We start from the raw sequence: 15,944 nt of genomic DNA on the forward strand, positions 1-15,944 counted from the left end.
TCTTCCTGGCCACAGCGCTGCTGCCCAAGGTCGCATGGCCTCTCAGACCTTGGTATGTCTTGGCTTTGCAGGGTCTGAGATGGTATCAGCAAAGCACCTCACAGTGCTAAATGGAGCGAGGGGACTGCGGATTCGGCCCCGTTTGTGCGAAGTCACAAGCTTCTGATCTTTATGCAGGAACATGAAAAGAGCCACGTTAGAACAAACCGTAAGCCCTTCAAGTCCAGCTGGGATGGGCAGGTGCCTGCCTTACTTTGAAGAGGTATCAGAGGACAGTCCTCTGTTTGATGGGCTGATCAAGTCTGGATCAAAGTTAAACGCCATCAGGAAAAAGTGTCCATCAAGGGCACCTGGGCACCAGAGTGAGCAAGCCCGGGGTGACCTTCATAGCATTCCTCAATATAATGAGATGCATTGCATTCGTATTTAAAGTACTGCAGTCGTTCCAGATTTGGATATATGCCCATGCATTAGCATATGCAAAATGTTGGGCAAATGTGTGTTCTATTTCGTCTTCCTTTGTTGGCAGTGTGTTTCCTCTTTTTTGCTGATGTGCAGGTGTCCATCTGAAGTCTGCACAGGCTGATGTCCGGGGAAGCTCACAGCCAGGCCAGGAGAGCAATTGCATTCTTCCACTTTTGTTGCCCAGCAACTGTCATGCAGATTGATTAATGACTCTGAAATTGGTTCAGTATTTACAACTGCTAATATAATTTAGAATCCTGCACTACCCAAAGATGTGCATTAAAGGAAAGAAACCATATCCACCTCCTTACAACTATTTAACTACCTGACTGGCCATACAAAATGAAGTGGTTAATATGCAGTATATTACCTTGCTTCGGGCCCTCGTGTTTAATTTCAGTTAATTTACTTTCTGGATTAGATTCCATTTACCTTGAGAAAAATCTTAAACAGGTTGTAGGTAAGTCAAAAGTAAGTGTGCTGCTGTATGTGTTAACCCATAGAGAATTTCTGAACGTATCCGGGGACAAAAAACATGAGTGCAGATTTGGTGTGGCTGAGGCATTACTTCTCTGACATCTCCTAGAGGTGGAGTTGAGGCAGACGTTCCATACAGAACTTTAAAAAGCATGATATTTCCCAGCACAGTGCTTCACACTGGCCAAGAAAAGAGCCATGTGCCATGTTTACTCATAAGTAGATCCATTTTAGCACCTGTCCTTTCAAATGTCCATTACAAGCCTTGTGTTTGCAAGCCCTGCCTCCTTTATATTTGCTGTTGGTTGTGGCCAAGGGACTGCTAATAAATAGCACTTTTACTGCCTCTTGAATAGCTGCTCTTTATTACCCAAATATCAGTTTGGGCCCTACAAGGCTGGGAGAGGACTTTAATTACTAGCCTCCTTACATTGATTGTATTTAATTTTATTGCAAAATAGCAGCATTCAATGGACAATTAACAGGCTGTTTGTCATTCATCTTCCAGCCATGATCAACAGGAAGCAATAAAATAGCTCCTGCAAACAGGAAACTTCTAATTAAAGGCACAGGATTAGTGGGAAAAAATCTAAATAGCACTACACTTGCTGCTATTCAGTTTCATTCACACGCAATATCAGTACAAAGCAGGTTTGAAAACAGACACACAGAAACAGTGGACTGCAACAACTAGACGCTGACATTAAGGCATAAAAAACAGATTGAATCAAGGATGACTATTCCAGAGAAAATTGCTAGTATGGAAGCAACATAAGACTCAGCATCTCTCAGTGGCCTGGGTATAAATACCTTGCATAGCTACAGTGGCCTTTTCTGGTTGCACTACCATTTGATTAAGGTGGCCTTTTCTGGTTGCACTACCATGTGATTAAGGTGGCCTTTTCTGGTTGCACTACCATTTGATTAAAACCGCATTCTGGTCCTCCCTTATGCTGTAATGTGTATGAGTGCACTAATATTTTGAAGCAACCCTCCCCCACTTTTTCCCTAGCAGTGCACTGTGTCTTTGCCTCATGACTGAACCGATCCTTTGCTCTAGGACAGGTCTGCTAAATGACAATACCTTTTGAGTAATTCCACCTTCAAACCAGTACCTTGCTTTGATGTATTACAATGATGGACTGAAGTGTTCATGCAATATATCACCACAGTTGGCAGTGACTTCAAGCACTGGGAGACTGAACCAGCTGTTTTTCTTAGGCATTCCTGTAATGCATCAGCATACTATGATCACCAGCAGAATTAGCAGAAGTCAAAAAAGAATGAAGCCTAACATTCTTTTTGTGCATAATTTATTTTGTTTTGTGTTATATTGGAAAATAAAGGCCTGCCTTTCAGTTCCCGAAGTTGGCTTTCAGACCCAAGCAACGAGTAAAGTAGAAATAATGGGAGAAAAGCAAATATAATACATTTATTGTGATTATCTCTGGCCCACCCCAAATCTACTTTGCTGCAAGATGGTGGAAGCCTTATGTGCCTTTGGACCATACTTTAACTGCATGTGCACCTGTGTGCCACTCACATACCAGCTAATTTTCATACTCACCCTCACCAGATGTGTCTCCTTTTGTAGTCTGATCCCAGCAGGGGTGGCTTGCTAGGCTTGTTAAAAACAACCATCAAGAACCTGGTAAGCCACCCTGGCTGGGTTCAGATGACACAAGAAGCTGCAATAGAGGCTGGAATCAGAAACCTTAAAGAGGGGTTTGAACCAGCAACAAGTGCCGCAATTTGTCAGGGATTAAGCTTTGAATGTGTAATCCAGGGCAATATGGGATCACATCTAGAAGTAGTTTTCAGTCTTGGAGGGTGGGAAGAGAATACTTTCAGCACAGTGATATGTTTCCTTCCTCAAATATGTCCCACTGAGGGCAATGGTCATACTCCCAAGTAACATATATTAGGATTCAAACCTAAAGCTGCAGCCCTAAGCTTACTTACTAGGCAGGAAGCTCCATTGGGCCCAACAGAATTTCCTTCTAAGGATTTTACTGTAAACCCATGCAGAATATGAAGCATCATTTCTTCTGCAACTTTCTTAACCAGACTAAGAGTAGACAACTGGGCACCTTCCAGATGTTTTGGACTACAGTCCCCCTAAGCACCAACCAGGATGACTAATGTCCAAAACAAGTCCAAGCAAGTTCAAAACACCAGGAGAACACCAGCAGGGACTGATGAATCTTTCCATTTTAGTTTCCGTTGGTTTCCCATTGTCTGAAGTTTGGTTCATCTCAAACTTCGAGAATTTCTCCAGCTTAAAGTTCAGTTCATGTCATATTTGGAGGTTCCTTTTTGTTTGCATTAAATTTCATAAGGATATCCATGCACAGTTCTTCTAACTTAGGCTTTGGTGGGTATATCTTTACCTAATATAAATTTTTATAAACTAATACAAGGCATATTTGAGCATTACTTTCTCTAATATATGCATTTCGGCACACATTTTAATTGGAGAATTCCACTGCAACATTTAAAGAAGTGTGAATTAAGAAAGATAGCTTAACTTTTATTTCCATAGTGATTCAGAAGTGTAAAAGTAGGCAACTTCATATTAGAATGAGACTTGGCACCAAGTTGCATACCTAATCTAGAGTAAAACTTCAAATACTGTGTGAAGTATGACATGCCATGAATTTGTTTTTCAGTCTCATTTGAAGCCTTCAATCAGCCATTTCATTGCTTTTGCACACATAAGTGTCAATGAACTAAGTGTCAAGTTCCAACAGAATGAGAAGTATTACAACTATACAACACCAAAGAGTTTCCTGGAATTCATTAAACTTTACCAGAATCTACTGGGGAAGAAGAGAAAAGAGTTGGTTCAAAACATGGAAAGGCTGGGAAATGGCTTACAAAAGCTGCAGACTACAGCCTCACAGGTAGGTTGGGGAACATTTTCCTGGGAAAGAAATGCTACAATATAAGAGAAGTTTCAGGGTGCAGCAACAGCCATTGCACTGGAAAGCTTTCTCCATCGGTGAGGTCTACACAAGTTGTTGTGACCCGCCATGCACAATGCCACTCCCCTACCATGTAGAGTAGCCAGCAAGGAGTGTGGTAAAACCTCTGTATGTGCTTGGAGCAAGAGCCAGAAACCCACTGTGGTCTCAGCAGCCATCTCCCTAAGACGGAGTCACCTGCTGTGTCATTCCGGAGCATTTTGTGGGAAACATGGCAGATGCCACCAACACAGAAAGACAGCAAGCCAACCCTGCTAGTAATACTAAAGAAATGGCTAATGAGCAGCTTCACAATATTTTGAGGGTGAACATTCCTGTATTGACTTATTTGCAACATTTTCATACCACTCAAAAGAAGATACAAGAAATAAAACAATACTTTAAGTATTAAGTGTGATACTTGAAGTGTTTTTGCTTCCTTGCTTGCTTGCTTGCTTGCTTGCTTTTTAATCTTGTTTTTTATTTAAGGAAAATGACAATGCCATAAAAACCGTGAGTGGTCAATTAGGAACGGCTTGCTGAAATAAAAATAACTTTAGAGGGCACTGAAAACAGCACATTGTTGGTGCCTACCGAACTTCTGGAAACGGAATTCCACAAAGCAGGAGCTGCCACCCTGAAAATTTTAATTTGGGTGGATTCCACTGGACTGCAAGTAGATAAATAGGTACCACTTCAGTGGGGAGGAAACAGCACCTCATTGTGACATGCTGGCCACGTGACCACGGGAACGTCTTTGGATAGTGCTGGCTCATGGCCATAGAAATGAAGATGAGTGCTGCCCCTATGGCTGTTTGGCTAGCTAAGAAAACCCGCAAGGACTCCTTTCCTTTTCCATTGGGCTAGAGGTCTAGGATTTCTAACCACTGGCCATGCTGGGTGCAGCTCGTAGGGGCTGGAGTCCAACATAGTTGGGGGGCATGAGGGTGGGGAAGATTCAGTTATAGTTGCAACCTGATGTGGAGCACTGGTCGTTAACTTGTTCAGCAGGACAGGACTGAACATTAGAAGTCAAAAAAGGGCATGGTTTTATAAAAGCCCTAGTAAAATGTTTGATTCTTTTAATTAGCATTGAGGAATGTAGTACATGTTCTTCAGGTCTTGTACGCATTTCAATTCAGTGCTAGAAATGACATAAATATGCCTCTTTCAGCAGGATACAAACAGAAGAAGACTATCTAATAAGCAAAGCTGGACATCAGAACTGATAATCTGGTGGAACTCCATTTCCCTTCTTTTACTGCACCCCACTCTTCTGTATAAATATTCTCTTTAAAGCTTCTGCTCTAAAGATATATTTTCAATGGCTCTCCTTTTTATCCATCCATCCATCCATCCATCCATTTAAAACATTTATATCGTGTCCTCTACTAAGGTCTTTTCATCCATAACAATTTGGGCCCCAAGTACTTCTAACTTACCAACCTTTTTGCAGTGCAGGTTTTCCAATATGTAATGTCTACCATTAGAATATTGAACCATGAGTGCTCAGTTCATATTCATCAGTAGAATAATTCTGACCATCAATGAACAACCATTATCTGGATTATCTTTAGTTCCTCACAGATGCAAGACTCTTATGATCTTAGCCCACGGACTGAAAAATAAGTTTACCTGATAGGACACCAATTCTAAAACTCCCCTGGAGTCACCCTGAAAATTCCTGGGAGTCACTGTGAACATTCTTATGGCCCAAGTTTCTAAATTCTATGGATTTCACTGTGCAAAATGTTGCCGATTCTAGCAAAAGGTGCCAACAGTTTGTTCCTGTATTTGTTTCTATGAGAAATGATCAGTGCAAAGGATAAGTGCTTTGAAGATTTTGTAAGAAATCCTGTTGTTTTCAGAAGTTATTGTGCCTTTATAGTGTTCTTGTATTATAACATGAGCATACAATTCCATTCTGTTTGTTTTTTTAAACTTTTCATTTTAAAATTTAATTTTTCTCTTAAAACAGCTTTTCAAAAAACATTCCTTCAAGGAACACTTAGAGAATGTCAGTTGCATATTTCCTTCATGTTGTAACTCAATAATAGCCATTAATATTTTGTTGAATGGGACTTCATGAAAACTGTAGTTGCGAACATGCAATCATCTCATTTCTGAATGAACCAGCACGGCCCTGGGGCAGCCTCGGCTGACACTCAGCATTTTGCATAATGCTCCCTCTGGTAATAGTGCTTGTGTGCACAGCCGTTCAGTGTCCCTGCTTGCACAATACGTGGCACTTGCGGGAGCAAGATTTGCAACCAGTTGGCATATCACAAGCAGCTATGGCAGACAGCCCTTACACTGTCATCACTCATGATTCAGAACCCTCATTACAGAACAATCCATACATTCTCCCACAAAGCTCTGGTTGGAAATCTTTAAGCAAAGCCAATTTAGAACTCAGCTGTTTGTGAGAGCCAGTGCAGTGCAGCGGTAAGTGTGTTAGACTGGGGCCTGGAAGATCCGGGTTCTAGTTGCCATTCAACCTTGGCAAATGAGCCTGGGTCAGACATGGACCCTCAGCCTAACCTTCTTCACAGGGTTGTTGTGAAGTTAGGGTGAAGAAGGGAAGGACCATAGAACCTGCCATGCAAGTTCCTTGCAAGAGTGGGGAGAAGCAATAATAAATGCAGAAATGCAGTAAGAAATTTACATGCAATTTGGCTGCAATTACTTTCACTCAGAGGGACCCTTAGCTTGTCATCAGTGTATTGGTCAAACTTGTCTGCGTCTCTTTCTGGATTATGCCCCTGAACAGTGAAATGCTTTCAGTATTGCAAAGAGAAGGGCAGAGGGAAGGACCTGCATTGTGCAAAGAATCCCACAGCAGGTGAGGCCAATGTGTCTCTGCACTTTCCATGCAGAGATGCATGAAACCCTACCATGAGTTATGTCATTGTAGGGTTTGGACCACTGGAGGACCACTAGAGGCTGGACCACTTTCCATGAAGAACACACGGCCGGGGTTCCAAGAGGTGCTTGGGGATGCCAATAAACCCCACAGACACCTTCCTCCACACCCACTGGGCTCCTCGTCCCTCTTAAAAAATACCGAGGAGGCTGGCAAACTGCCCTGGTGACAACTCTGCACTCTACTCCAAGATTCTCACAAAGGAGTCTTAAATAAGCTAGAGCCCAGATAAATCTGTAGGAGTTTTTGATTTATACAGGAGAACCGAAGTGGGCTGCAATTAAAGAAATCATTGAATCATAGCCACAAACTATCTTGGAAAGAGGCTAAACCACCATTACACTTGTTCGATGTCACAGCCCATTTCCTTTGTCCCAGAAAATCCAGGGACAACCACTGAGAAGTGAGATGTTCCCACCTGCTAACCCTGCCCTGGATTTCTTGGTCACACAACAGAGTGTGACTAACAGAAAGAACCAAAGAGCCGTTTTTGATATGCATGATACTCTTTAAATAGTACATCTGCTTAGAAGTTTTACTTTGATATTAAAGACATCATTCATTTCCATTTCCTGTTTGTTAGACAAAAAGTAGTCAGGTATTTTTGGAAGGAGATTAATATGAACATTGAAGCTGTTAACTCACAAAGAAATTGCGATGGTGGCATTCCACTGCTGTTGCAGGTGCTTTGAAAATCAGGCTGCAAACATATGCACACTTCCTTAAGAATTTGATTATTCCGTCTTGGTAGCTCTGGTAAATAAGATTAATTCTCAATAGATGAAAAGCCATTTATTTCAGTGGAATTAGAATCAGGATTAAAATGGGTGCAAAAGGAACCCAGATAAAACAAAGATACAAAACAATTGAGAATCACATCATCAGACACTAAATGAAACTTCTTCCTAGTTGTTTTCATGTTTCTTTCTTCCCTCTGTGTATTTGCTTTCCATATGATGCCCATGATCTTGTCCTGCTCTAGCTGGGTAAGTTTTCCCACAAACAATGAAATCCTAAGGCACACTCACATAAACTGCTTTGGATAGTTCAAAAATTGTTGAGAATATTTCTTTATTGGGGGACATTTTGACCCATCTATTAATATGCTAGTCAACAGAGTGTAAAATCATATTGGTGCCTTCAAGGTAATCTTTTTATAAATACAGAAATGTAATTATGCATCCTCTAGAGGGCTGAAAATAATTATACAAGTGTACAACAAAGCCCAAGGCAATGACTCCTTTTAAATGGTTATTTTGAATATCATTTAAATCTTGTTAAAACTTAATTACCAGATTATTCTTGCTGCACTTTAGGTAGAAGATCTGAAGTCTAAGCTTGCCATTCAAGAGATAGAACTTCATCAAAGAAACAAAGACACCGGAGCACTCATTGAGAAAATTGGACTGCAAACGGAAAAACTGAGCCAAGAAAAAGCCATAGCTGATGAGGAAGAACGGAAGGTGAGTTGATAGATACAAACTATATATGCCACATACCCCTATGCAAACACACTTAGTGGGGAGTGAACCCCACTGGGCACGTGCAGAATTCAGGCTGATCTTCACATTAAAATAACCATACTATCTTTGCTGAGAAGAAGGAGTCTCTGGAAAGTGCTTTTAGCCCATCAGTGGGGGGCTGAAGTTAATTTGTTGGCCTTGGTACCAGTGCCAGCTCAGGATTTTGTGGGGCCATGGTCAAGATACCCAGTAACCCCCTCTCGCAGATAGCCAGTAAGCAAACCAGCTGTGGCATCAGCTGCACCTTTTTCTTGTCACCTTACACCTTACTACTACCAATTATAGTAATTTATCAGGGGCTTGTGGATCCCTGGCAAATGCCCAAGCAAACCTACCCTTGACATGGGACCTGCTTGCTATAGACCCCAACATCCTATTAACTGCAGCTTTGGAGGGTCCCCATAGCATGCAGGAGCAACTTTTCAGAGGATATAAAAGATCAGAGAATGCAGAATCCAAATAGGCAATAGCCCCAATGCCTATTTGGAAGATTATGTATATATTGGATCCCAATCCTTATTTTAATGTTTTGATTAGTAGTTCCCTGGACTATTAAATTGGTCGCACCACATTAGGGGGCCCTCCCTCAGAAAGGTGGGATATTAACTTTAATACGATGAACAAATACCATAGCAAAGTAACTGTGGGCACTAATAATGATAAACTTTTCTTCTACTGTCAAAGCCTAGCCTGTTAATCTCAGTTTGAACTGCAAATCCCAGGAGGTTAGTAGGACTAGAATACCATTTTAAACTTAGTACTCTGTGAAGATAGAGTTTTAATTTGTATGGAGAAGGATGCCCTTAGAGCACGCACATCAGTTTATGTCAGCATTTATTTAACTTACCTCGATGTTTCTTCCACGATGCAGCCATTAATTCTACCGCTGTCCTGTTCCCCAGAATCTGCTGGAGGGAAGGCCATAGTGCCCTGATATTTTGAGGCAGGAACTTACGTGTCCTGCTACTATAAACAGAGGAACCTGGGCATTAATTGCCATGTACTTCTAAGCAGGCAGGCTACTACTGTTGCCTCTGTGGGGAAAAGCTGTCCACATAGGACAGAACTTGATGGTACAAGCAATGTGGAACCTGTTTCCCTTCTCCATTCCTTATCATGTCTAGTTACAGTATAGTATATTTCATATATTTAAAGGATTTAATGAATTCAAACCCCATCCTTCAATATATCTTTCCAGAGCAGCTTGTGTAAAAAGAGATATAAAATAATAAATACATAATAAAACAGTAAACAGTGTAAAAAAATAGCAGCTAAGTTAAAAGGCATGGAGATTTTAAATTGATTCTGCCTGACATGGAAAAGACATTATTGTGACTCCAGTCCAGCTATGAGGAGCACCATAACTGAGAAGATCCTCTTCTCCAGTCTCCACATACCTCATCTCAGGAGGATGGTTTCACTACATGGGAAGGTAGACCTGAGCCTTCTTCAAGTGTCTAAGTGATCACAGGAGGGCTAAAACTGTGTAAGGGGACAGGACTGTACACACTGGCCAAGGTGCTGCCAATCCTCAAGGTCTGGAGGTTGCTTCAGAGGTGAAGAGAGCACTCCACATGTTTGGGGCCTGTGGGTAGTACCCACCATGCAATTACGGACCCACAGCAGTAGTAGAGTGCTCCTTTGGGCCTTGCCATTTGACAGGGGATGAACCGGAACTGCAAGGCATGGCGCATGGGAATGTGGGGGGGGGGACTGTGTGCCCCACCCCTGCCCCCCTGTGTGGCATTCGCACTCCTGCATTCAAGGGACCTCCTGGTCAGGACTGTAGGCAACGGACGATTTGGCATTTGCTGTCACTGTGGTCATCTGGTCACATACAGCTTTCCCTCAAATTTACCTGTGTGAGCAACATGAAAAGAAGACACTACAACATGTTATACTGTCAGACCTTTCTTGTTTCGCCAAGTGAGGATTCTGTCTTCTGAAGCGCAGCTTGCAGGAAGGCTCCCAGGCACCCTTTTTACGAGTCTCTCCTCACACCCACTTCTTTAACAACCCTTTGCTGAACCATCTTATGCCATGTTCCTCTCCATCCCAGTCCTGCTTGCCTAACGCAAATGGTGTAAGCCCTCTGGGGACTCCCACTTCTGTGGTCTTCATGGTGCTTGGCAAATTGGTGTTCCTGAATTAAATAACGTTGGATAGCAGTTCTTTCCAAAACCCAGATATTGAATGTGACATTGTTCATAGGTCTTGCTTTGTGTGAAACTGAATATTTGCTTGGCATGTACGTGTTCCGGTGCCCATTCGCAAGGCAAGAGCGCCATGCATGGCCTGACAATTATTGTGTGCTGTTTTCTAGGTGGCAGCTATTCAGGCGGAAGTAACAAAGCAGCAGCAAGAATCTGAGCATGACCTTGCGAAAGCTGAGCCGGCTCTTAATGCAGCAAATGCTGCCTTAAACACACTCAACAGGGTAACAGCGCTTCGTATTTGACTTGTTTCTAAGATTTATACCTTGCCTTATTGTTTACATCTTTTTCCAAGATGGCTTCTTGAACTGTACAAAAAGCATGGAAAATGCAGCAGCTTTCACCAACTCTTTCTGGAGTGTGTGTGGTCCTGGCTCCCAGCCACGTGTTAGAGGATGCAATGCTCTTTAAATAGCTATAACATTTATCTTTAGAAATGTGGCTGGTTGATTAATGCTGGTGCCTTTATGGTTTTGTTTCAGCTAAACTTAACAGAATTAAGAACATTCCCAAATCCACCAGCTATTGTAACAAACGTGGCAGCCGCCGTTCTCATGCTCCTATCCCCAAATGGCAAGATTCCAAAGGACAGAAGCTGGAAAACCTCAAAGATGTACATGAGTAAGGTAATGAAGACGCTCCATTGGAGGGCGCAAGCAATCACAAAGCAGTTTTCCAGGAAATATTTCTTAGCCACTACGTCTTGGCAGCTAGTTCTATATCTCAGGAAAGTGCCAGAGATAATAGAAATAGAAGAAGCTTGTCAAGGAACATCCAAAAACAGCTTCAAAGTGTATAGACATTTTGACATTCTGTCATAAAAAAATATAATGGTTTATTTAACACAGCAAGTTTTCCCAAATCAAATGTACTAAACTTCAGTAAAGACTGCCCAAGAGGAGAGGAGACAGTGAGAAAATACAGCCTAATCCAAAACAATGTACAATGTTTTCAGCATAAGCTACGCTACTTATGCCGTTCAGTTATATTTTAGTGATGGGTATGCTTAGGCTAGACTAGGGGCTGTGCCAAATGGAGGCTCGGAATCCTGCTGTCCTGAAGCTACTTAGCCCCACAGCATTCAAAACAATACAGGGTCTTTGCCATGTCCTTATTTGTTTCTCTGTTCAGGTCAATAGTACCTTGGTGGAGAGGTGCTTCAGATTAGCATGAGTTAGCGGGAGGGTGGGTTGGTTAGGTTGCATGCTTTACTCCTCAAGTAAAGCACCTCTGTTCCAAAGCTGGAGTCCCTTCCAAAGCTGGAGTCTCCTTAAGCATTTAAAAAGGATCAGGTGACCAGTGAAAATTCTACGGAAATTATTTGCTGTTGCTATGGATAGTTAAAGGAAACCAGGCCAGAGACCATTCATGCAATTAGTAAGCGGGTGAATGGTTTTTAAAAAGTAAGAAGGTGCATGGGGCACATCTTTATTGGGCCCCTGATATGGGAGCCCAATAAAGCTCCGGCTCCACATGCCCGTGGTTTGCATTGGAAGAGACACTCCAGTTTGTGCCATTGGAAACTTCTCGGGCAAACAGCAGGTGTTCCCTCTGCCCCTACCCAGATTGCTAATTGCATGAATTGTGCATGAAAAGTTTGGCCTTAAGACAATGATCTGCAGACACAGATATTTAAAACTGTGATTATGGAAGACATGGAGACACACGGTATTTGCATAATGTGCATGCCCAGTGGATCATTTGTATGTTTTCCTTCTTCAGGCAACTGGTATTAAATTACTAGGTTTTTAAAAAGATTTGTTGAGATCAAAGAATGTTGTATCTAATAACTAAAGATGCATCAGAAAGCATTATGTATTTCTCAATAGAACAGGAACCATGGGAAAATATTTGTCCTCGGAATTATTATTGATTTCATATGGTAGTCTGGGCAGAGCAGGCTGTAATTCTGCTATTTAGTGGTAGATATTTCCTCCCTTCATTAAGTTATTTTACAAATGGATGGATTGGAGTGTAGTATTTTTAGAACGACACTCTGTTCATGTACGAAGGGGTTCTCCATTTATTTTCCAGCTGCAGCCTCCTGCACCACCCTCCCCAAAGCCTGAGCCTTCTGAATTTGACATGGGAAAACAAGCATAGATGTGGGGGGGGGGGGGGCTTGGAGAACACCCCCCTGCCCTTCCCATATAAAAGCCGAAGTGCATGTGGCATCTGGAGGAAAGTTGTAAATCCTATTAGTTGTTTATAATATGATTTTAGAGTAAATGAGTAAAAGATCTGCTTGTACATATAGATTAGATTTGCTGTCTTTACAGATGTGAGTATCTCCTAATTATAGCCTCTATAAAGCTCTGTAAGTGTATGAGAGATGGTGGAATTCTTCATCTCTGAGCAAGGGAAAATCTTGCAAAGGAAGTGCATGGATGTGTGTCTACCCATATCCCCACTCCAGATTCTCCTAGTTTGCGTTATTTTTGCTTAAGCAAGAGATGGCCAATGCAGCACGGATAGCTAGGCAGCATAGCTTATGCTCGTTGGCCTCCGTAGTGTGCATGCTCAAAGAAACTTTGTGGTTTTGCAGCACTAGACCAGCACAGCTACCCCTCTGCTATTGACAAATATGTAATGACAACCAAGAGAATGAGACTTATACCCGCCGCTGCCTGAAATAGGGTAATTTCTATGTGTGATGGTCTGGCCACTGACCAAACCCAGAACAGCAATGGTCAACATTTAGGAATCAAGAAATGGATGGAATCTCTCTGCAGGATAGATGATCAAAGAGAAAGGACTATGGGCAAATAAAGAGGCCATGGGCTGATTTCTGGCACATCATTGACACCAGGTGGTTTCTGGCAAAGGACAATGGTCTAGGTGGTACCTGATATGGTCTAGCAACCTGCTTATGTTCTTCAGAAAGAGGGAATATTTGGAATCGCTTAACATAGAACAATCACAGATTAATTGTTCAAAGATTCAGAGTACCCTTGTTTCATAAATGTAAAAACCATCAGTATGGCTCCGGAGAGATTCTCCCTTGATTGTTGGGGTTATTTTAAGTAAATGCATAAGACAGAAGTCATGCTACCCCTCTCTTGTGTGTTCTGAGATGAATGTTCATGAGAGTGGAAGCTTTATATGTTCCCATATTCCAGCCGTTCTAACGGTGTTTTGCATGAAACAATTGGTTTATGAGAACAGAAGAAACTAATGTTTGCTTGCAACCTACTTTGCCCTGTGTGACCTGTCCTGACCAGTTCACCTTACTTTCTTAGACTTTTGCCCATCAAAACACTGAAGAAACATTCAAAATATCAGGGAACATGCTCTCTCAGCAACAGGACATTGACAGAGTTCATGTGCCTTGCTAAACCATCAGGGGCTTGCTAGCATGTTGTGTGAAACCCACCCACTTCTCAAGGGGTGATCTATACGCTACCCTGGAGTGGCTTATATGCCACCCTAACAAGCCATGGCTTGTCGTGCAGCTTAGGAATCCCCTGTGGCTTACTGTGGCAAACCCAAATGATGCGCTGAGCCACAGTCAGGCCAAAAGCTTACAGAGCACCATGGCCAGAGCGGCAACAAACAATTGCCAGTCTAGCCAAGAGACTCCAGCAGGTGAAAGCCAGCAAAGTGTCCAATTTCCCTCACTCCAGCCCATGTCAGGAGGGAGAACATGCTCGTGGGCAATTCTGCCATCCCTCTTGTCATGGGCAGGAGCACTGAGGAAAGCCACTGGGGCCTGCAATGTGCCTCCCCCTTGAATCTCACTGTGTGCCTGGGGGAAGGGGGCAGAACACAAATGCAGGAAGGACTTGGTGTTGCGTTTTGTTTCACTTTTTATTTTTGACTTCGAAGTGACAAATTATGCAATGAAAGAGGGACTTTTCTGATTATCCCAAAGTATGGTGCAAACAAAGTACATCATATTTTGTGGCATTCAGTCTAAGCGGTTTAAAAGCACGGGGTCAGATATTTGGTTAAGAGAAGCATTCAGATTTCCTACATTGGTATCTCATTACAACTAAGCAATGCATTTCATTTGTGCGGAGTGTTTCCCTTTTTTCCTTTAGGTGGATGAATTCCTCCAAAGTCTTGTCAATTTTGATAAAGAACATATCCCTGAAGCAACAGTTAAAGCTGTGAAAGAAGAATATCTGAATGATCCAGAATTCAACCCAGATTTTGTACGGACAAAATCTTCAGCCGCTGCTGGTCTCTGTGCATGGGTTATTAATGTTATTAAATTCCATGAGGTACGCATTAAAATGCTATCTTTCTTTGCTCAACTGTGTTGTTTAATTCCATAAGGAATTAATGCATTTAATCAATATAGTACTCCATCCATTTTTAACTTTTCTGTCTTTCTATGGCCAACAAAGCATCTTCCTTACTCTCTTTCATTTGGCCAATGGAACAGCTACCATGTAACACAATGAGACCTTTATGACTCCATCAAAGCTTTTCAAAAGATTTGAAACATATTAGAAATATTGCCATGCATTCTCCCCTGCCACCCCACAATAGCCCAGTTCTTATTCATCATATTCATGCATCATCTGCCCAGTGCACATTGGTTATTGGGGAGTATAGAAATGTAATAAATACTTGGGGCACATTTTCCAAACAGGAGTTTAGCACCTATTCCTACTCATCTGCTGAACATTCTAAGCACTCACAGCTAACTACATTTCCCATGATTATTTGGGGAAAGCCGTGATGCTTTATAATGTAGGTATGCCATTATTTATAATAACTTAGACCATGTTATTAACCCAGGTGCTGTTTTCATTGCAAAATTTACAGAGGTAAACCTAACATGTACTAATTCTACATATTGCCACCTGCTCAGTACTAAACAATGTCCCCAGATTTCACTCTCTTACCATTTACAGTTCTCTTTTCATGAACAAACAAACAAGAAAGACTCCGGGGACAAAGCATATTCAAGGAATTGATAAGATTGTGCCAATCTGGGTGCATTTCTGCACGTTTATCAGATGAAGCCCAGCATTTTAAATAATGTTTGGGCTTGTAAGACTTTGGTTTGTCGACACGCGCTCAGGTCTGTATCTTAGCCAAGGAAACATTCTGAGGTTAAAAAAAGCAAACAAAAGCCATTCAAGGCAAGCAGACCTAAGGGTCCATATTTCTTTCTGAAAACAAAAACTTGAGACAAAAATGATCTAGTGTTTTTTCAAAGACTGATCTGAAGAAGCCGACTTAAGAATCTTCTAATACCATATGTAATTTTTTTGGGAGGGACCCTGAGATAAACTGGACTATATATAGGAATATTCCCTAAAGTGCTGTACATTGTGTGTGAGCAGGGGGATACTTTATTTCTTTATGAATTCAATTATACTTATTTGCTGTATTTCTGAACTGCCCAATAACCAAAGCTCTCTGGGTG

At 41.9% G+C, this 15,944-nt stretch overlaps 1 protein-coding gene across 1 annotated transcript in view; it reads left to right on the forward strand.

Annotated features, from left to right (window-relative positions):
• Positions 1 to 15,944, forward strand: part of LOC123016996 (dynein axonemal heavy chain 11-like) — a 198,224-nt gene that overhangs the window by 124,593 nt on the left and 57,687 nt on the right. The window contains exons 37-41 of the mRNA XM_044417936.1: positions 3,612 to 3,845; positions 8,145 to 8,291; positions 10,675 to 10,788; positions 11,047 to 11,190; positions 14,605 to 14,787. Coding sequence (XP_044273871.1) covers positions 3,612 to 3,845; positions 8,145 to 8,291; positions 10,675 to 10,788; positions 11,047 to 11,190; positions 14,605 to 14,787 — 822 coding nt within the window. The remainder of the gene's footprint in view (positions 1 to 3,611; positions 3,846 to 8,144; positions 8,292 to 10,674; positions 10,789 to 11,046; positions 11,191 to 14,604; positions 14,788 to 15,944) is intronic.

This window comes from Varanus komodoensis, unplaced genomic scaffold (assembly GCF_004798865.1).
Source record: "Varanus komodoensis strain SLA01 unplaced genomic scaffold, ASM479886v1 scaffold9, whole genome shotgun sequence".
NCBI lineage: Eukaryota > Metazoa > Chordata > Lepidosauria > Squamata > Varanidae > Varanus > Varanus komodoensis.